The sequence below is a fragment of the Hylobates moloch genome, unplaced genomic scaffold (assembly GCF_009828535.3).
Source record: "Hylobates moloch isolate HMO894 unplaced genomic scaffold, HMol_V3 SCAFFOLD_9, whole genome shotgun sequence".
Taxonomy (NCBI): Eukaryota; Metazoa; Chordata; class Mammalia; order Primates; family Hylobatidae; genus Hylobates; species Hylobates moloch.
The window spans coordinates 98,023,647-98,047,065 of record NW_026652284.1 but is presented as its reverse complement, the minus strand read 5'-3'; the positions used below and the strand labels follow the sequence as shown (position 1 = coordinate 98,047,065).

The following is a 23,419-nucleotide window of genomic DNA, read 5'->3' as shown; positions in this document are numbered from 1 at the left end:
AAAGCACTCTCCTCAATTAAAATCAACTGAGTTGTTACCTCTGTTCACAGTAGCAGATTTGAATATTTAATAGAGTTATACTTTGCTTTTTTAATCCTGTCCTCCATCTAAGATCCTTCATAGGCCCTTCTTAAAGAATGTTGAATGCTATTGTTTCTCCCTTTTTGGAGTGCAGAGTGCCTTTATTTTTTTATTTTTTATTTTATTTTATTTTATTTTTTTAAACAGGGTCTCACTCTGTCACCAGGCTGGAATGACCTTAAGCAATCCTCCCTCCTCAGCCAGATTCTGAGTAGCTGGGACCATGGGTGTGAGCTACTGTGCCTGGCTAATTTTTTATTTTTTGTGGAGACAAGGGCTCATTATGTTGCCCAGAGTGGTCTTGAACTCCTGGCTCAGGCAATCCTCTTGCTTCGACTACCCAAATTGGTGGGATTACAGGAGTTATTATTAAAGAAGTATACATTCATTTTAGAAACTAATAGAAAACACTTAAAGCATAAAATATAAAATAATTCATTCATGTAAAACCACTATTGATATATATATCCCCACAAACATATGTATTTGTTTTTATATGTAAATTTAAAATTTGTTGTACTTTTAGTTTTAAAAAGGAGTCTTTATATACTTGCATTATAACCTGTTTTTCTGCTTAATAATGTTAATATTTTCTGTTATTACATTTTTCTCCAATTAATGACTGTATGATATTCCATTTATGATATCACCTAATTATTAAATTAATCCCCAATTTGGGTAGATTCCAGTTGTTTCTGGCTTTTTTTGTTTATGTACCTCATTGCAGTAAATCATCTCAAGGTCAAATTATTGTGCAGATTCAATATTACTTCCTTAGGATAAATTCCTTGAATTTGAAGTCCTGTTTCAAATAATATGCCAAATGCTAAGATTTTTTTGTTTTTTGTTGTTGTTGTTTTTGAGACAGAGTCTCACCCTGTCCCCCAGGCTGGAGTACAGTGGCACCATCTCAGCTCACTGCAACCTCCACCTCCCGGGTTCAAGCATTTCTCAGGCCTCAGCCTCCCAAGTAGCTAGGATTACAAGCATGCGCCATGGAGATGGGGTTTCACCATGTTGGCCAGGCTGCTCTCCAACCACTGACCTCAAGTGATCTGCCCGCCTCAGCCTCCCAAAGTGCTGGGATTACAGGCATGAGCCACCAGGCCCAGTCCCAATACATTTCTTTCTTCAGTGTTTTCTCATGCCGTTTTTAGGTATCTTTGGGTTGTTTCTGGCCTTTCAATTCTATCCTATTAGTTGTTTACCTCTAATACATCCAAACCACGTTTCAGTGTTTTAATTTTTTTTACTCTATTGTGCATCTTATCATGAACTTCTATTTACTGAAACCAATATGCCATTATTTACTATTAATGTTCTTTTTAATTATTTATTTTTATAGATAACAATATCTTTATCCAAGCATGACTTTCTACATGTATCTTAAACTACATCACTATTTCTTTAGGATGGAATCCCTGAAGTGATCTTGATGAGCCAAAGAGTCTAGGCATTTCTCAGGCTTATAATATATTTTGCCAAATTATTATCCAAAAACATTATATCCACCTAGAGTCTCACAAGCTGTCTGGGCGTGACTTTCTTTTGCTGTGCTCTTGTCAGCCTTACAGATCCATAATTAAAACACACACATCTACCACTTTGCTGATTTGCCAGATGAAAGATGGTATCTCATTAATTACATGTCTTTTGCATATGGTTTATTGCATGAATATGGTCTCTCACCTATTAAGTTAGCAGTTCTCAATTTTTCTATTGTAACAGTTGAATGTCTTACATTCATCAGAATAGGATCAAAATAAGATCAAGCTGTTTTCATCTCTGAACCTGAAAAGGCCTTTTCCTCTTTGTATTTAAACCATGCATTTTTTTTTTTTTTTTGCAACACAGTTTTGGGTTTTTTTTAAACACTAAAAACCATATACTTCATTTGAATTTATAGCAACTGTCAAATCTCTTTATATAGTTCCAAGATTGGATTGTAACAGTTTGACCTCTCAACCAAATTGCATGACAGGTACTACCCAGTTTTCCAAAATACTTCATAACTCAGATTACCCCAGAATTCAACATAATCAGAAAATCAGGGAAAATAGAAGAAAATGCCATCCACAGATACAAATAACACAGTGAATGTGTTTATAAGAACAATTTAAGGCTGGGCGCGGTGGCTCAAGGCTGTAATCCCAGCACTTTGGGAGGCCGAGGCGGGCAGATCACGAGGTCAGGAGATCGAGACCACGGTGAAACCCCTTCTCTACTAAAAATACAAAAAATTAGCCGGGTGCGGTGGTGGGCGCCTGTAGTCCCAGCTACTCAGGAGGCTGAGGCAGGAGAATGGCGTGAACCTGGGAGGCGGAGCTTGCAGTGAGCCGAAATCGCGCCACTGCACTCCAGCCTAGGCGACAGAGTGAGACCCTGTCTCAAAAAAAAAAAAAAAGAAAAAAGAACAATTTAAGTATCCCATATCAAAAATGTGAACTTGGCTTAGAACTTAGATAATATACTTCATTTAGTCACTGCTGGAGCTACTAAGGCATGAGAATAATTCACAGTTACTCACAGTTACAGCATAGACTTGAAGATCCTGGGCTAAGGATGTTCTGTACTCAGACTCTAGGTCTTTCTCCTTGCTTGCTATATTCTAAGCCATGGGAATGGGATTACGGGGTCTTCAGACATTATGAGCCCTAGAGTTGTAGGTAGAGTGCTTAGACTCAGTTGAAAACAGGACATCTCATTTTCTCTTTAATGCCAGGGTCAAGCTGTTAGTACATTTCATTGTACAGAACTCTGTCTAGGATTCTTTTAGTTTTTCCAGTTTGATTGAAATTTTCTAATGCTGCATCTTAGTAATAAGGAGCTATTTAATCAAACTAGGCTCTGTAGAGCTCAGTATTTTTGTGAAAATTGAGAAGTAACAATGAGGACAATGATAAAACACTGCAAAAACAGTGCTCCTTCATGGATTCCATTATTTGTCAGAATATTACACAATAACCTGCACTAAGGATTGGATCATTGGAGCATAGTCATAATCAAGATGAGTGAAAGAAAGTGCCTGAGATTATGATAATACATGAAAAGAGCCAGTGGTAGCTAGGAAGGTATATGGTTAGTGGAGTTTTATGAAGTATGCTCCATTTTCCTCCTCAGTTATCTAAACATGCACATCCGAACCATAGTATTGCTGATACTATTGTACAATGATATTTAAAAATCAATGGGATAATGGAAATAGACAATTGATCTGGCTTCAAGTGAGGTGGCATATGGTGGCATCGTGTGTCTTAGGCTACAGTGCTCTGGTTAAAAGATGAAGGGCTACATAGAATGACTTTAACCTGTAACCAATTGTTCATTATTTGGAAAACAGAGGATACATAAAAAGAAAAATAAGGGACCTGTCATTCTTCCCTTTGAATTCACATCAGTTAGAAATATTGTCCTTATTGAGGTGGCCATCTGGGACCATAAAAAAAAAGTCTTGTATTATGTGTTTGTGTGTGTGTGTGTTGATTTTGTTTATAGCCAAAGAAGCATCCAACCTCTAATGTGATGTCTTCTTCCACAACAATAAAGAGTAAGCACTAAGTGCCATGAAAAGATTCTGGGAGTTATCCAGGGCAGTGATGGGAAGAATTGCAGAGGGGAAAAAATGATCTTTCTATATGGTGAAATGAAATCCATATTTCTTTATGCTTTTAGAAGGCAAGTTGATATAAACCTTTTAGAAAGACACTTGGCAATACTTATGAATAGCCTTAAAAGTATTTATACCCTTTGACAAGGTCCTACAGAATCAATTCTGGTCTGGAGCAGTGGCTCACACCTGTAGTCCCAACTCTTTGGGAGGCCAGGGAGAAAGGATTGCTTCAGCTCAGGAGTTTGAGACCAGCCTGAGCAACATAATGAGACCTTACCTCTACAAAAAACAAAAATAAAAAATTAGCTGGGTGTGGTGACCCTCTCCTGTGGTCTCAGCTACTCAGGAGGCTGAGGCGAGAGTATCCCTTGAGCCCAGGAGTTTGAAGCTGCAGAGAGCCGTGACCACACCACTGCACTCCAGCCTGGGTGACTGAGACCCTGTCTCAAAAAAAAAAAGAAGAAGAAGAATCAATCCTAAATGTGGAAAATTTTATTCATAGATATGTTCATTGCCTTGCATGGAAAAAATTGCTGAACTGGTCATTAAGAATAATGAATCATGGATACTATTAATATGGAAAAATATCTGTAATATGTAGTATCTATACTATTACCACTATGTAATAAATGGAAAAACCAATGCCTAGAAAACAAACACAGGAGTTTCTTTTTAAAGGCAAAAATCAAGCCTTAAGTATAACAACTTAGGCAGCTATTCTTAAATTCTGAGACGTTATAATTAATGTGGTATTTTATTGTTTTATTACAAATGAGGAAAATAATACACAAAGGTGGCAAATTGCTTGACCCAGGTTAAATTCAACATTTGCTACTGCTTTCATACCTGTCCTATATCTTTCTGTCAAGATCCGTTGGAAGACAGTATAAAATGCTTGTTGTTATTTCAGAAGAGTGCTATATCTTATTATCATACCCTTGAATTTTGAAAGATAACAATGTTGTGATTACCGAACCAAAAAGATAGTCTATGACAGTGACAAGCATACCATCCAAAGACCTGATGTGAATGATGACCCATTTTGTGACAGCTCTGAGTTCCGTGACATTTGTCTGCAGGTTCGATTTATAATGCTGTCTATTGTCAATTTATTTTCTATCTTGATATCCAAACTTACTTAAGTGACCACATCCTAGAAGGTACATACATTTGAAAAGAAAAACAAAAAAACAAAAAAAGGAGGATCTAAAGAGAAACTATAAAAAGGAAATAAATAGACAGTACGTTTGGAAAGTACAAATAATAAAAAACAGGAATAAATGTTGTACAAAGTGAAATTGCTAACCATGTAAAAAATCCTTCACAACCGTGACAATTTTCTCATAATTAATGCCAAGACAACAGCATTTTAACACATCCCTGTTGTACCACAAAGAGTAAAAATAAATATTTTCCACCAGGTTCCTAAAATCTCCACCAAGTTAGAAACCTCTATCCAGCCATATAAAATTAGCAATTTTGATCTGTCTCAAAGATAAGATGCAGACATCATTGAACTAAGATATTTGAGTTCTTTTGAATTTCCTCCTTGCTTGCTTCCTTCTCTGTCATTAGGAAAATAAACATAAGATTTGCAAAGATAAATGTAGTCCACTTTATTACTTATCTAGTCACCATGTGGAATGAGATGAGGGTGTTAATAACCTTAGCAAATAATAAAACTCCATTTAAAATAGTCTGTACTTAAAATCACATTGCATTAAATGGAGACCTGGAAAATGGTGATTGGGTCTTAAATCTCTTAAAACTTATGGCAGGATTTTTTTTTTTAATGTAAAAAAAAATTGCTGAAAACATAAAATTCTGTACCAAGTTAATTATTTGCCAAATCATATTCTAATGAGTGGATGGTATAATTATAAGAGTTTGAAAGTCACAGAGAGAAAGCTATAAAGTGGACTAATCACATTCAATTGACAAATGATTCGGGATGGGAGGATGTTTGACTCTAAATGTAGAATTTAATGATCTGCAAGGTCCCAAAGTCCAAAGAAACTAATGAACTAGCTTGGCTATTATTAGTCTTCATATGCCATGGTTCTTGTCTTACTATGTAGGATGTTTTAAGCAATTGTTAACTCACTACTTTTCGAGATGAAACATAGAAAAACTTCAGTAACCAGTACCCAGAGTCCTCCAATTGAATTTGAAAGGAAAATGAAATATGACAAGCAAACACATCTACCTCTTGAATTAAAGGAACAGCTGAAAACCTCAGTAGCTTCTGGAATGTGTCATGTGTTGAATATGCTTTCCGTTCAGCGTCTACAGGCCTACATTGACCTCTCTGTTCTCTGAGAACAGAGCTTCTTGATAGGGGCCTGGAACCTATCTTAGTTCTTAGAAGTTTAACCATCAGGGAAAGACTAACTGCTCCACACAGTCTATTTTGGAATGAGCATGGACTCATTATTATACAAAGACAAGATAGAATTTATGGTTTAGCTGAAGTTTAATTAGGAAATTTGATTGGCTATAATTCATATCTTTCTCTTACTCTTTTTCATTGCTCCGTTGCTCTCTCTGTCTCGCAGACATTTTTATCTGGAGAATTAGAGTGGGAGGGAGGGTAGAGTCACTACTCTGACTGCCACCATCTTTCAAATTTGGATTGAGCATCATCCTTTCCAAATATCATCAGGGTCTCATCCTCACTGTGTGCTATGTTTTGTTTTCTAGATTATTCAGGACAGAATATTCAAGCACATATCACGTAACAGTTTAATATGGAACAAACATCCTGGAGGATTGTTCGTACTACCACAGTATTCATCTTATCTGGGAGATTTTCCTTACTACTATGCTAATTTAGGTAAGTGAATTTCCTCCAGGGAGTTGCCCATGTTTACCCCGAAGATGTCATACAGAACTAAAGGCCTTTATTCTTTACTCTAATGGGGTCCATCTAACACCCTGCATTGAAGATTGTTTTTTCTAGAGCCTTGTTATAAGTGACATATCAAGTTCAAAAACAGAGCAGAGCATTGCAAAATGGAAAAAAAGAAAAACTTCTTACCTGTGCAGCGCTATTTCATATTTAGTAGTGTTATTTCTTTTTGAGAAATAGGCTCCCCAAATTATGGATCATTTTGAATATGGCAATGGGTTAGCTATCATTTTAAGCCTCATCATATATAAAATGGAGTAGGAGAGGTAGGAGAGCTCTCCCCAATTTATTTTTTTTCACAATCCCAACATCTCTATTCCATACCAAAGAAAAACTAAATAAGAGGAAAGGAGAAATAACTAAGAATGTGTGACAAGCACAAATTTATTCATTTTTCCAAGGTTTATTATGCTCCTTTTATGTGCTATGCTAATGTATTGCTGGGTACTAGAAATAAAAAGTCAAATAAGATACAATCTCTGCTTTCAAGCGGTTTTCAGTCTAATCACAGTAGAGAAAAGGGAATGGCGGAGGGATAAATCTCTACCACCAGCGACTGTTATTGCCTTAGACATTTATGTATTTGGAGCCCCAGCTGCTCTCATGTTAAGAAACATCATGAACATTTCCCATCAGTTACAGTTCTAAACTTGAGAAAGCCTAGGACAGGAAAGCATCTTCCAAGCTGATACAGCAAAAAGACAAGATTTTCCACTCAATGCTATTGTTCTCCATAACACCCTCACCCTTTTAAGTTGGACATGTTTAGTTTGAAACTGATGAGATGAAACCTAAAGAAATTCATGGCCTGAAGCATCAACCAGTGACAAAGCACCTTTTAATCCAAACCAAACCTGTTACGGGAACCATCTCTAATTCAGTGTATGGTTGACATTTGGGTAACATAATTAGAATTTAGAAATTGTCAGATTAAGGCACTGGTTGACAAGAATTTCTATATATTTCTTGTACAATATTTAGATCTTCATTTGGAGTTAGCACATTAGAGGTGTATAAATGATGCTTCTTAAACTATTGCAGGAAAATTTAAAGGCAATGACTTGTCATTCCTGTTTAAAAGGCAATCCCTCAATCACGCTTATTCTTCTTACTCGGCAAAACTTTGAATGTGTATCTAGATACTGGGAAGATTAACTTCTTTCTAACATGCAATTAAAGTGCTACTGGATGATATAATTTTCTCTACAAAACCTTTGTATAATCCTGTAATACACATATAGTCTGATTCTAGCCTTTATCCCATCAGTATCAAAGCGTAACTTGAATGTCCCTGCACGGTGTTGCTCGCAGTTAAGCCACTAAAGTGCCAAATTAGTAGGTCTAAACTAATGAAGTTTTAAAAGGCTCTTAACCTGTCTCTGATTTCTTAGTGAGGTCTTATGGGAAAGCTCCTTGGGGGGGAACCATCTCACTTCTGGCTCTTTGGCGACAGTGGTTGTTTTGCATATCCATGATCCTTTTTAACCTAGGGCTTCAGAGCTCACAATTGACAAAAGTCTGCATCACATACTTTTTTTCTCAGCTATATCACTGCTACACAAAGAAGAGATTCAGGGAATATGGAGGCTTCTTCTCCAAAATAATAATGTTGGTGAGGGTGATGATAATGATAGCTGCTGACATATATTGAGTACTTGTCATTTGTTAAGTCCTGTTCTAAGTGCTTTGTATGCATTAACTTTTTTTTTTTCTAAGACGGAGTCTTGCTGTGTTGCCCAGGCTGGAGTGCAGTGGCACCATCTTGGCTCATTGCAACCTCTGCCTTCAGAGTTCAAGCAATTCTCCTGCTTCAGCCTCCCAAGTAACTGGGACTACAGGCAAACGCCACCATGCCCAGCTAATTTTTGTATTTTTAGTAGAGACAGGATTTCACCATGTTGGCCAGGCCGGTCTTGAACTGCTGGCCTCAAGTGATCTGCCCACCTTGGCCTCCCAAATTGCTGGGATCACAAGTGTGAGCCACCGTGCCTAGACAAACTTACTGAATTTTCAAGATAACCCCATATTTGGCACCGTTACTATCAGGTCTGCTTCCCAGCTGTGGAAACACAGAGGGTTAAGTAATCTTTCCAAGGTCCCACCACCACTAAGTGGTAGATCTGGGATTCAGACCTAGACAGTCAGGCCCTGGATGCTCTTCCTTTCACCTTTTTTCCCACTAGCTAGTTATTTGAAATACTATTAGTCAGGTAGAACCCTTTCATTACATAATTAAAAATCAGACACATGCAAATACCATGGGAGAGACAGCACGTGAAGGGTGGTGAGTGTTGTGTGTATTTAGACACTGGGTACCTAAAAAGCCGAAGGGACATCACAGAAACATCACCAAGAGGGGCAAAGGATGTCAAAGCAAGAACCTAGAAGTGGACGTTGATCTGGAATTTATTGAGGTCTCTAGACTCAGGCAGTAGCTAACTAGCAGCTTTTCATCTTGTTTCTGTCCTGTCAGGACATAAGAAACAAAGGAGAAATCATCCAGGAGGGAACATTTGCTCCAGCGTGAGGCAGTGGAGCAAGGAGGAGTAATTTTCTAAGTCTTGTTTTCCAGCGCTTCATTAGGCTCTACTCTCCTTTTTATTTCAGGTTTAAAGCCCCCCTCCAAATTCACTGCAGTCATCCATGCGGTGACCCCCCTGGTCTCTCAGTCCCAGCCAGTGCTGAAGCTTCTCGTGGCTGCAGCCAAGTCCCAGTACTGTGCCCAGGTGAGTGGGAAGTTGACAGAGAAGCCCCTGCCTGCTTCAGCTCCAGATCAGAGACTCCTCCCTCCTTACCTGTTATCCCCCGGGCTCTCCGGGCTCCCCGGGACTCCTCTAACATCATACCGTGCTACTCCCTTTCATTCATCCTGCCTCGTTACACCCTTTTCATCCACTTAGAAATTCTTGGAAGTGAAATCTGGCACAGGGAAGGGATGGGTTACAGAGAGACCTTAGCACTGGTATAGGGTTAAAACGTATATATACATACACCAACATAGTCTCTAAAGAAGATATAAGCACATGATTTTGTTTTTAAATGTCAAAATAATAAAGTCACATCCAAAAAGCCTCTGGGAGGACCCAGACAACTAAGCCTCAGTAGAAGAAGCAGACTTGTTGGTGTCATGAAGCGTCAACTTTTCTTTTCATAGCAACTGTGACTAATTATAAAATTGGGAGCAGACGATTATGTCTATGGTAACAATATTTTCCAAATCAGTGTTGCTCCCATATTGAACAGTGGTTTTTCTGATTTGTGAATTAGTTTATACAAGAAGGTTTACAAACAAGGGAAATAATTCAATAAGGAAGTATGCATTTTTGAACTAAATGCTTTTATTGGAAATTATAAAGTCACATAAAATCAGCAACCATTCTAGAGCATGCAAAACATGAGCTCATCTTAGTTCTAGCTTGAATTTTTTTTATTTCTCCCACATTGCCTGGTGTAGTGCAAGTTCAGAGCAGATGTTCAGATGCTCAGTATACATTTTTATTTAATTTGATCAGAGTTGTTATCTCACACACCATCATAAGATATCAGAATTTAGGAAACCACTTTATTAAGCTCCAGCCACCTTGAAATTCTTTTTCCTGCAGCTTTCCCCTATTCCCTGACACAGTTGGTTTTGTTTGCATGTTTGTTTGTTTATTTATTTACTCTTTCTGTCTTCTCTCTAGTTGTTGGGGTGATAATGTTCTGAAGTTGTGTGGGAATGGACTTACTTTAAAACTCAGTTTTGATGTCTGCCATTCTGTCTTGCTGAGATCTCCAGCTCCTCTTTCTCTTTCTGTCTCTGAGAAGAGGCTTTGGGTTGGAGGCCTACATAAATACAGCCTACCCCAGCCATCTAATGAGCCCCATCCCTTTCAGATCATAGTTCTGTGGAATTGTGACAAGCCCCTACCAGCCAAACACCGCTGGCCTGCCACTGCTGTGCCTGTCATCGTCATTGAAGGAGAGAGCAAGGTAAGACTCGAAGAAGACCTGTATGTGGAACGACTGTGGAGCGTTGGTTTCTCCATAGGGCACTTTGGGTCTTGGCCCTAGATATCTTCTCCCTGTTCCTGGATTATTTTTTCTAAAACTGTACTTTTCTCAGAATATTCTCAGCTTTGACCGCAATAGGCTTTCAAATCAGGGAAACCTGGGTCTTAATACCAACTTTTTTGTAGCTTTGTGACCTTGTGTGTATACTTAACCTCTATGAGCCTCAGTTTCCTCATCTACAAAGTGGAAACAATAATATATACCTTGTAGGGTTGCTGTTAGGATTAAATAAAGTCAGGAGCTGGCAGTAGTTATCTTTCTGTAAATGACAAGGATGAAGATAAAGCTGACGGTGGTGGTGATGCATGAGGTTTGCTTGGCTGATTAATCTGAATGAGCTATGTCTATCAGAATGGTGGTTCTTTCTCCCATTCACTTTAAAAAGGACATTTTCACCTTAATTTTGTTTGGTATCTGCTTGTAAAGATTCTCATGAGTGCTGCATAGCCGGCCTCTCTTCTATTCTCCAGTTCACTTTGCCTAGAGCTGAACTGTCTTTCTGATCATCTCCCGGCCTTTTAGGGTCTCCATTTGCTAGTGCTTCCAATTAACATTTGAGGCCACGTATAACCTGGCCCTAGCCAGCCTTCCAAACTTTTCTCTCGTTGCTTTCCCCTACAGACCCTGTCCCCTACCACATTTGATCATTTATAATTAGCTGAATTGCGCTGTCTCTTCCTACCTCTAATTTTGACTTTGCCATTTGTAAGTCTTGACCACCCCTCCTCAACTCATCATCTCTGCTTGTCAACATTCCCATATATTCTTTAAGCCCCCGTTTGCATGCTACCTCCTCCTTGAAATTTCTTCTACTAAAGAGCAGCCAGCTCTTTTTTCTCTAGCTTCTGCTTGTTACTTTCTTATAGATCTTACTGATTGTGAAGGAAATAGTCACTACTAAATGAAATTGAGATTGGTGAAGCAGTGCCATCTAAAAAACTTTCCTCGTCAGTCCCCAAGGGGTCAGGTCATAAGAGAGTGGCTCACACCTTTGCCCCAGAATGACAATCAGTTTATTAGGCTGAACCGTTTGATATCATCATCGACTGACCAAAAGTGGCAATTTCATATGGTTTGACATAATGCAATTGTAACTGTCACACGGACAAGATGATCAGTGCATTATCTATTCAGTTCCCATTTATGAGTGCCTACTGTGTGCTGAGCACCGTGTAACAGGCTTGGAACACAGTGGGGAATGTGACAAATAGAGCCATGGCTCTCATAAGGCTGGAGTCAAGCAACCTGTTTATTAGAGAGCTGCTTAGTAAGCATTTAATGAGAAAAGGTGGATGTTGGAATAATCACATGCCTCTCTCACGAATCCATCTCACCATAAGCATGGTTTCATGCAGGCCCTTATATCCATCCCCCCATAGAATAGCCCATCATAGGAATGGCGATGTTCCAATTCCAATACCTGAAGCCATGAACAGTGCTCAGAGGCAGGCAGTTAACGTTGAACTTTGGGATTCTTTGTTTTATATGCTTCCATGGGTCAAGGAGACCAGCTCTGCTTCTGGTGGATACTGTCTTTCCTTGGATATGTCAGGATATTCAGACACAATCCAGTCTGTCTGGGAGCGATTCTGATTTCTTTAGGTAGTATAGCATTTTCATGCTCTGACTCACTGATTGATTTTATATTTTCATTCTCAGTGAAAAGAAACTCCCCGTTTCTTTATTTATAAAATGGTGGTGATAATAATAGTACCTTTCTCGTGGGCTTTATCAGATGTCTCTTACAAGATGCCTCAGATCCTCCCAGCTGCATCTATATTCAGGCCTCTGGCATTTGTTCAGTCCTTGCCTCCACCTTGGGCACTGAATCCAGTGGGCTGGGTGCTTCCTATGTCCCTATGGCTTTTCCCTGACTCTCAGTGCCCTGGGATTGCATCTCAGAGTTAAGTGTTGGCACTTGAGTCTTGCTTCAGGCTCATTATTCTAGAAAACCTGGGCTATGACATGGGCCCATTTTGAGGATTAAATGAGATCATTCCATATCAGGTTCTTAGTCCTATGCCTATTATACATGCACCAAGTGTTCAGTAAATGTTAGCTCCTCTCTGGGAGGCATCATAACGTTATGATTTGTATTATGGGCTCTAAAGTCAAACTTACTTTTGTGCGACTTAAAGCAGTTTGCCTAATCCTCTGTGTCTCGATGCCCCCTTTCAATAAATGGAAAGAGTCATAAGATGTAACTAATAAGGTAGCCAAAAAGATCAGATTATATGAGATATATAAATAAATTTACTGAGAAGTGTGGATGCACTGTGGATGCTCAATAAATCTTAACTATTATTGTGTTTTATATAATTAAGTGTATACATTTCTTATGTGCCCCCCACCCCCCCCACACACACTATAAGACAGTAAACTTTTTGAGTCTTGGTCATTTCCTAGGCATGTTTGTTAATTTTTTTTTTTTTTTTTTTGAGGCGGAGTTTCGCTCTTGATGCCTGCCCAGGCTGGAGTGCAATGGCGTGATATCGGCTCACTGCAACCTCCGCCTCCTGGGTTCAAGCAATTCTCCTGCCTCAGCCTCCTGAGTAGCTGGAACTACAGGCATGCGCCACCACGCCTGGCTAATTTTGTGTTTTTAGTAGAGAGGGGGTTTCTCCATGTTAGTCAGGCTGGTCTTGAACTCCCAACCTCAGGTGATCCGCCGCCTCAGCCTCCCAAAGTGCTGGGGTTACAGGCGTGAGCCACTGCGCCTGGCCAACATGTTTGTTCATTTTAAAGGAGTTGGGCCTTCACATGGTAGCTAAATCTTTCTTAAATGAACCAACAAGGAAAACCCAGTTCACTCAGGTTTAACTTTGTAAGTACATTGGTTTCTCTCGTGCTAATCCATTTAAGAAAGTCACTGAGGCAACGTATTTGAAAAAAAGCCTCTCATTTCTGCATGAGAATTTGAAAGTGGATGGCTTGTGGGCTTTTTACTTCTGTTGATTAAACAAGTTCAGAAAAAAAGGAAACAGATCCTTTTAAGACCTGTGGTTGGACAGATCATGAGGAAGAAGCCCTACGTCTTCGTCATTCTCCATTTTAAAATCTCTATCTCCATGTATTTCAAAGTAATATGTTTGCTGCTTTGGCTGCAAAATTCTGTTTTGAATGTATAGGCCTTGTCTTTGCAGTTTTCCCCTGTGGGCTTAACAAGGGAAAGGTCAGGGCAGTGCTAAGCTGGCAGCTAATGGTTTCTGCGTTAGTCAGTTGACATGTAAACAGTATCAGGAAGATTGCTTCAGGCTGAGAATTCTGAGCACTGTGTCTATGGGGTTGCTGATCACTTTGTGTTTTATTTCAAAAGCCTGAGAAAGAAAACAACAACAATAAAAAACCTGACCCAGTTGACAGATGTGTAGGAGCAACCCCTGAAGCCATGTGTGCTACAGATATGTCTCTTGAGCTCTCGGAGATGAGTTAGAGTGGGCACTGTCCATTCATTAAAGCCCTGGGTGCCCTGGTAGCTTTGCAGGCAAAGAAACCGAGTTTGAGATGAGGCCTGCAGATGAGCTGGCTCCTAGGGGTACTCAGATTTGGGGAGACTGCAGCTCTGGCAGCTGGCTAGGTACCTCCCTTTTCCTCTTTCCCTTTGTCTCCAGTGTTAAGTTGCTTCTTTCCTTGGCCTTTGTCTCTTCAAAGTTGATGGCAGGTGTGAATTCAAAGAGGATGTCATCATCATTACTATAACTTCTGGAAGAAGATGGTGAGCATGTGATTGGCATATGTGTTCCTAAATTCACTTTTGAGGTCCTTTCCATTCAGATACAGCCCAGGGGCCAAGGTGCTCTATAGAGTCACACCATCTGGGGGAAAATCCTGGGTCCGTTTTGGGCAAGATACTTAACCTGTGTATATCAGTTTCCCTCCCTGTAAAATGGGGTTGTTATAAAGATGAAACACAATGATATGTAAGAAGGACTTGGAACATATCCTGGCACATAGTAAATGTTCAAAAAATGTTATTCATATGGTATCAGCATTCTTATGGTTAGTTCGTCTATGGTACATTCAACACAAAGGTTTAAGTTGTGACTATCACAGGGTAACCTCTCCACCCTCAATTTTTCCAACTGATGCCATAATCTCCAAAGCCCCCATGACACATACACACACACACACACACACACACACACACACACCATTGTGTGTGCACATGTAGTCCACCTTTCCTTATTCCAGAACTTCCCAAACTTTATGCATACAACACCTTCACAATTTTTCTAAATCCATGGATCATGTGTGCTATTATTTAATATTTTTCTTCTTCTTCTTCTTCTTCTTCTTCTTCTTCTTCTTCTTCTTCTTCTTCTTCTTCTTCTTCTTCTTCTTCTTCTTCTTCTCCTTCTTCTTCTCCTCTCCCTCTCCTTTTCTTCTTCTTCTTCTTCTCCCTTCTCTTCTTCTCTTTTTTTTTTTTTTTTTTTTTTTTTTTTTTTGAGACAGAGTCTCGTGCAGTGGCACCATCTCAGCTCACTGCAACCTCTGCCTCCCAGGTTCAAGTGATTCTCCTGCCTCAGCCTCCCGAGTAGCTAGGACCCCAGGCATGCACCACCACACCCGGCTAATTTTTGTATTTTTAGTAGAGTTAGGGTTTCACCATGTTGGTCAGGCTGGTCTTGAACTCCTGGCTTCAAGTGATCCACCCACCTCAGCCTCCCAAAATGCTGGGATTACAGTCATGAGCCATCACACCTGGCCTAATATATTTCTTTAAATCAGTATACTTCTCATTTTAATGAAGTTATTTGTAACTTTAATATTACCTTTGATTGCTGTAGCTGCTAATATATGTGTATATATTTTTTCTAATCTGTGCTAATATATATTTTAATTTGTAAATGTTTGTAATTTGTAAAAGCAGCACCTTCTACAATGATCTGCTCTCCCCGTGGTTTGTGTCCACACTTGGAATCTCTTCTCCATGCATTCACTCTTTCAGTCGGGATTAGTGGGTGTCAGGATGCGGGTTCTCTCCTCAATGCCTCTGCATCTGCTGAGTCTTGTCTTTAATGCTTCATTACTATCTATACCTGGTGAATTCTTTCCGCCCATCAGGGTCCTGCTTAGATGTCACTTCTTCTGCGAGGCCTTCATCTGCTCTTCCAGACAGCTAGTTGCTCCATCCTGTGGTCTCCTGGCATTTTTTATATCAAGCAAAGACTGGTCATCTGCTTCTTGGTCTCCTCTACAGACCATGAACTCTTCAAAGACAGGGAGCATGTCTGATTTATCTTTGTACCGTCTTTGACAAGCAAGATGTCTGCTACACAGTAGCTGCCCAATAATTGTTGAACAAATAAATCTGCATTGATGTGAAATGAGATTCCTTCAGTGTTGAGGGGTGACATGATAGTAGCGCATTCTTTATGCAGGTGAGGACGGGAGAATTGTCCTGCAAACAAGACTCTGAAGTTACCTCTTTCCCTCATTCCCTCCCCACTGCCTACTTCTACTTCCTCCCAGGTTATGAGCAGCCGTTTTCTGCCCTACGACAACATCATCACAGATGCCGTGCTCAGCCTTGACGAGGACACCGTGCTTTCAACAACAGAGGTAAGAACCCATGCCTGAGGAGCGGCAGGTGGGCTGTTCAGGCTGTCACCTCATGTTGCACAATGCTAATGCTTCTCTTAGCCGTGCCTTGGCAGGAGTTGAAAACATTTTTCAGAACTTCCTACAGCACTGGTTTTAATCAGCCCGATTCCTGTTAGCACCTTGCCGCCACCTGGCACTCTGAGGTGGGCATCTCCTCTTCGTTGTCTCTGCTAATTGGCTCCTCATTTGCATAACTGGGCCTCACCCCTCCTCCCAGGCCCGCCCTCCTTTTTTGTTTTTAAACAGCACAGTTGTGGGCACGTGCGCAGAACTGAGGGGAAGGGGGAGGGTGCGTGTTCTGCATTAGGTTGAAACCATGCTGTCCAAAGGAGACAATCCCATTCGTCTCCACGTATCCTATTGCCTCAGTTAGGAGACTCTATCTGGGGCTCTAAAGGCAGCTTTTCTGTCTTGGTTTAAAGAGCTCATTTTCTTTCACCTATACAAGAGCAAACGGTTTCACTTTAAGGCTGTGATGGAGATTCCTATTTCAGATGTTCAGGTAGTTGTGCCAAAAATAAGATTGCCTAAAGAATGCGCGTGGAGGAGAGAGAGAGGAGGAAAGATAGATATGGTAGAAAACCAATTTTTACAACTCGAATGAGTATTGATCTCTGAAACCTTCCTTTAAACCATGCAGGGGACCGAAGACAGCTATATAAAAATGGAGTATATGAGAAATACATTATTAATGGCAACTGCTAAAAAGCATGGAGATGTAACTACTTACACCTTTCCCCTCCCTGTCTTTTTTCCTTTTTGTTCACAATCATTTTCCTTTTAATGTAAATATCAGTGTAACCTGCATTTTCCTGGACACCAATCTAGTTCTAATGGCCTGCTGCCCACAGAGCCAGGATCAATGTTGGCCTAGGTGAACTCAGTGTCTCCTTGAAATTCCACAGATGCGGCCCCGTGCGGTGGCTCACGCCTGTAATCCCAGCACTTTGGGAGGCTGAGGCGGCAGATCACAAGGTCAGGAGTTCGAGACCAGCCCGGCCAATATGGTGAAACCCCGTCTCTACTAAAAATACAAAAATTAGCCAGGCATGATCTGGGCACCTGTAGTCCCAGCTACTCGGGAAGCTGAGGCAGGAGAATCACTTGAACCTAAGAGGCGGAGGTTACAGTGAGCTGAGATCGCACCGTTGCACTCCAGCCTGGGTGACAGAGCGAGACTCCATCTCAAAAAAAAAAAAAAGAAATTCCACAGATGCTTTCAAGGTGCCATTAGATAGAGTTGCATAGATGTTATGTCAAAGGGCAACCTAAATAATCCCAGGACAAAGTGTCCTGGACCTCACCTTGTTAAAATGCTTTCTATGCAGCCGAAGCTCTATAAATACTTGTTGAATGAGTGGTTGGGCAGGGTGGGGGGATGCATGCTTTGGGGATTAAGGGTGGACACACTGCCAATTGTGTCATGTGTAGGTTGGCAGGAGGAAGGGATGTTGATAAGCTTAACATTCAAAGGGAAAGACAGCTATGGAATACAGGGTACAGGTCACTCTGGCTTACATTTTTCTGCCACTTTCTGCAAGGGAAGCTGGAACACATTCATTCAACAAGTATTTATTGAGAGATTTCTTTGTCCTGGTCTCCATGCCAGGTACTTCAGTTACACAGTTCCAGGCTATATCCATCTGAGTCCTGGCAACAAACTGAATTCAAATCAGATGATTCAAATGAAGGAACTTTGGATTCCTTAGGGAGGTGTAGATGGGGTTAAAAGACCCCATAAGAGAGAATGAGGCACCTGGTGAGTAATGACAGCAGGAAGCAGCTCCTCCCTTTGGCCTAAAGGAGTGAGAGAAGGAACTCCTTCTTTCAAAGGCCCTGAGAGATGGCACTAGGAAGGAGAGGCTGCTCTACAAGTGCTATGATCATGGAAGGACATGGCTACTGCCAGAACTCTAATGGCAAAGGAGAGAGGGAGCAGAGAAGAGATACACTGACCTCTCTCTGTGTCCTGCCTCGATTTTCCTGCTGGTGACTCCCACTGACCTAACCCAACCAGGTGATGCAGTCCATAGGGGTCCATTATCCGAGGGCACAGGGCAAGACAAGAGGAGTGGATAGTGGATTTTGGAGGGCAAACACAGGCAAAGCAGCACACCGCCATGGTGCAACAAATGGTCAAGACAATTACAACATGTACCTTAATCATCATCCTATGACCTGAAGTATTGATTCATCTTCTATCTTTCCCTGGGCACAAGGCAATTAGTCTCACTCTAGGATTTGTTTTTCCCTATCCTATGGTGAAATAACTTTCAACTGCTGTGATGCATCCTCATGCTGGTGAATTTCTTTTCAAAGAATAGCAATTCCAACCACTCAATGCATGCTGGGAGGAACATGTGTTGTATGTGAAGTAATTAGAAGTCAACGTGGGTTGAAAATGATATGTAAATCTAAGAGGCTGGCAGTCTGGTTTGCTTTTGCCTGCTGATCAGTGGAGTGGTTGTGTTGCCTAAAATGGTCCTGGGCAAGGATTTCTCTTTTCTCTTTTTTTAGGTGAATAGATGTTGGTTCACTTTTTTTTCCTCTCTAAGGATCTCAGATTGTTTAAATGTCTCTCTGCAGCATTGAGGATAGATTTTTAAACAGCATCCTATAAAGGGTATTATAGTTGGTTTATAGTTATTTACATTTATCTGGATTGCTGCAAACGCTGCTCAAAAGAAAACAGGTGTTGGTTTTTGAGAGAAAGGGCCTTAAACTGACCTTTGCCTTCTTTGATGTGTTAATAATCTGCGTGAAAGCAGAGCTATCACAAGAATCATAGTTTTATCTGAATTTACTTTTGAGTTCCTTTGAAATGACTTGAAACAGCTTTAAGATAGTAAGAAATTCATGCGACGAGAACACCCCATTGGGTTCTGTAGTAGTTGCTAATGCATGTGTTTCCTTTTCAAAGAATGATAGAAAACCCCAAAGAGTGCTGACAGCCAGGCTGACCCTTTAACAGGCTGCATAATATACTATCCCATCAGTTGGTGCCATTAGTATTGACTACTGGTGAAAAGGTGTGGGTTATCACAACCTAATTTCAATTTTCTAGCAGATGTTCACCATCCCCTGCTATCTTTTAACTTTGAGGTAACATGCTGCCTACCAAGCTTTCTTAATGTCGGTTCCACCACCCAGGTTTTTTACCTACTCTGGATGTTTTTTTCCCCCCACTCTGGATTTTTTTTTTTTTTTTTTTTTTTTTTGAGACGGAGTCTCGCTCTGCCGCCCAGGATAGAGGGCAGTGGCACCATCTCAGCTCACTGCAACCTCCGCCTCCTGGGTTCAGGCAATTCTTGTGCCTCAGCCTCCCCAGTAGCTGGAATTATAGGCATGCAACACCACGCCCAGCCTATTTCTATATTTTTAGTAGAGACAGGGTTTCACCGTGTTGGCCAAGCTGGTCTCAAACTCCTGACCTCAAGTGATCCGCCCACCTCAGCCTCCCAACGTGCTGGGATTATAGGCGTGAGCCACCGTGCCTGGCCCCCTCTGGATGTTACAGTTTTGGGGAACAAGCCATATTTTAAGTCTTCCTTATCTTAAGATAGGGCAGTGTATTAGGATTTTTCAGGCAAGCGGAATCAATAGAATATATATATATATATATATATATATATATATATTTATACACACACACGTATATATACACACATGCACATACATACATGCATACACAGAGAGAGAGATTTATTATGAGTAATTGGCTCACATAATCCTGGGGGCTGGGAAATCCCACGATCTGCCATCTGCAGGCTAGAGACCCAGGAAAGCTACTGGGATAATTCTAGACAGAGTCCTACAGCCTGAGAACCAGGGAGCCAGTGATGTAAATCGCAGTCCAAGGGCAACAGAAGTTCGATGTCCCAGCTCAGCCGGAAGGCAAAAAGAAAAAGGGGATGAATTCCTCCTTCCTTCACCTTTGTTTTGTATTCAGGCCCTGAATTGACTGGATATTGCCCATCTGCATTGGCGAGGGCAGTCTGCTTTACTGAACCCATGGATTCTAATGTTAGTCTCATCCAGAAACACCCTCACAGACACACCCAGAAATCATCTTTAATCTGGGCACCTCACGGAATAGTCACATTGACACATACAATTAACCATCACAGGTCCTGCTTTTGAACCTCTGAGAAGGCAGGACCTGGACTTAGCAGCATCCCTCAGTCGCCCAGCTACCATCACAGTGCCAGGACTCAAAATATTTGCCAAACAGATGAAATTTCCATTTGTATTGCTTATCCAGAAGAGATACAGCAAAGATTACGAGGTGAATCATAGCCTGTATAAGAGACAAATTGCTTTTAACACTGGAGTAACAGAGCCAAAAGAGAAGTTATGATAAAGTACATAGCACATTTGAAACCAGACTGCCTGAGTCTGAATCTTGGCTCTGCCACTTATTAGCTCAGCAAATTACTTGAACTTATATCTTAGTTTCCCTTTCTGTAAACTGAAGAATGTAAAAGCCCCTGCCTTACAGGGGTATTGTGAGGATGGAATGAGTTAAAATGGATAAGCACCTATAGCTGCGCCTGTTGTATTATAAGCATTTCACAATTATGAGCATTATATGATTGTTTGCTGTCACTATTTTTGTTATTTTTATTTTCTGCTTATTATTTTGATTTACCATTATCAAATGATCATAGAAATCAGAAATGAGTTTATGCATTTGAAAACAGAGCACTTGCTAACTATAAGCGCTGCTTTATAGCAGGTTCAGAAGTACCTGCTTTGGGCTACTATAAGCACTGGAGAGACATTTAGCTGCATTTCCTTTAAAATAATTCTGTGGCTTCAGTTGTTCTTGTCCCCACTTATTCTTAGTGATTTTCACTGTTGATGCTTTCTTCTAGTGTCTCTTAAACTGTGCATCTTCAAACCTGAGAAGCCTGAATTATGTTTTCTTTATGATACCTGCTTTGTATTCCTGTTAGAACTTGTGGTGTTTTAAAAAGTCATTTCTCTTACTCTTAAGAGGGTGCTTTTATTTTAGGCACTTTGGCTTTGATATATGCTGGGTATGATATATGTTGTATATTCATTCTTTGGATAAACATGGGAAATTTCTCATTTATAAAACAGATGTGTTTGTGTCTCATGTGAATCAAGGCACGTGCACCTTTGAGGAAGGGGGAAAAGAAGCAACTGCTTTTTCGACTTATGTTTTAGCTCGAACAGACTGGATTTTTAAAGGGCGTATCAGCAAATTTTTTTCTTCCTTTCATTTCCACACCAATCTGAAGTTTCTTTAACAGAAAACATTAAAATGTGCATAATTATGGGGCAAAATGTCAAGCAGTCAGTTTAATTTGCTGATGAATACATAGAATTAATGTTTCACCACAGTCCCCGGATTTTGCATTATGAATTAGTGGGGAGAAGGTAATGTTTTGTTGACATTTGTTAACACTGTTGATTGCTTGTTTGGCTTGTGTTCTGCCTGCAGGTAGATTTCGCCTTCACAGTGTGGCAGAGCTTCCCCGAGAGGATTGTGGGGTACCCCGCGCGCAGCCACTTCTGGGATAACTCTAAGGAGCGGTGGGGATACACATCAAAGTGGACGAACGACTACTCCATGGTGTTGACAGGAGCTGCTATTTACCACAAGTGAGGAATCTGGATATGTCTCTTACAGACTTTACATAGCTTTTTATATTGGCTGCCGCATAAATAGGAACTAAGGCCAAATCTTGTTAATAGCATTAAGGAAAATTAGTCTGTATCCCCGCTTAAGTTTTGCTAATGTGTCAAATGTGTGTTTTTGAAACCAGTGAAACCTCTTGGCATATTTCATTTCCAGAAATTATGGTAGAGTAACATTTTCAGTTGGTCTGAAGTGTGAAAATACACTCAGAGCATATTAGGTAACTGAATATTTAGAATAACAACAACAAAAGTAAATACCTAAGTCAGCACCCAAGGGCACTGTTCTAGGTGCTTGAGATTTATCACTGAGTAAAGTAGAAAAAATTCCTTGCCAATGCAGGTCTTATATTCTAACAAAGAAAGACAGTCTACATAATAATTCCATAGTTTATTAAGGAGATAATTGATGTAACAAAAAGACAAAGTATAGAAAAGGATCAAGAGTGCTGAAGGTGGAGATGGGGCAGATTGGGGGTGTCCAGGGTGATTCTGATTGAGCAGGTGAGATTTGAGCAGAGACTTGAAGGACAGGAAGTCAAGAGGATATGTGCACCAAGAGCGTTGTGGCAGGAGAACAGCGAGAATAAATGCCCTGAGGCAGTATACTTGAGAACCATCGAGGAGACCACTGTGCCTGGGTGGAATGGGTGACAGGAAGTCAGAAAAGTCAGGGGGCATGGATGCACAACCTTGATGTCCATCATGAGAACTTGACTTTTTCTCTAAGTGATATGGGAGGAGGGCAGAGTTTGAACAGGGTTCGAACAGGGTTCAACATGTACAGCATGTCACTGTACCGAATACTGTAGGCAGTTTTAACACAGTGATAAATCCTGCAGGACCTTGATGTCCGTCGTGAAGACTTGACTTTTTCTCTAAGTGACAGGGGAGGAGGACAGGGTTTGAACAGGGAGGAGAAATCCAGCTTTTCTTTTATGCATCCACTGTGGATTCTATGTTGAGAAGAGGCTATAAGAGACCCAGAGTTGAAGCAGGAAGCCCTATTAGGAGGTGATTGACATTATCTAGGCAAGAGATGGTGGGATCCTGGGACCAGGAAGTGAATGGTGGCAGTGGTAAGTAGTGATCAGATTATTTTGAAGATGCTTTAGCATGATGCCTGGACAGTCTGGATGTAGAGTTTGATGACTCCAAGTCTTTTGACCTGACACACTGGAAGATTAGAGGGCTGATCAACAGAGATGAGGAAAGCTACAGATGGAACAAGTATGAGGGAAAATATAGAAGTTCAGTCTTGGACATGCTAAGACATCCAAAAGGATATATGGAAAAAGCTCAGAGGTGGAGATACAAACTTGGCCATTGTTTACATATATTTGGTCTTTAAAGCCAGGGGACTGGAGTAAGATTGCCAAACTAGTGAGGGTAGATAGCTAACATTCCCCACTCAACCAGTAACAAAATCCCCGCTCTTCTGTCATGGTAAAGGTGAACACACCAATCTTACCTTAGTCTTTTTTAGTAAAGAATAGGGA

At 40.6% G+C, this 23,419-nt stretch overlaps 1 protein-coding gene across 2 annotated transcripts in view; it reads left to right on the top strand.

Moving 5' to 3' along the window:
• Positions 1–23,419, top strand: part of EXT1 (exostosin glycosyltransferase 1) — a 322,323-nt gene that overhangs the window by 287,643 nt on the left and 11,261 nt on the right. For both annotated transcript variants that reach the window (XR_009214980.1, XM_032760316.2), the window contains exons 5-9: positions 6,392–6,524; positions 9,207–9,325; positions 10,476–10,571; positions 16,125–16,214; positions 21,724–21,884. Coding sequence is in view for 1 of the 2 variants with exons in the window: in XM_032760316.2 (XP_032616207.1) it covers positions 6,392–6,524; positions 9,207–9,325; positions 10,476–10,571; positions 16,125–16,214; positions 21,724–21,884 (599 nt within the window). In the remaining variant the exon portion in view is untranslated. The remainder of the gene's footprint in view (positions 1–6,391; positions 6,525–9,206; positions 9,326–10,475; positions 10,572–16,124; positions 16,215–21,723; positions 21,885–23,419) is intronic.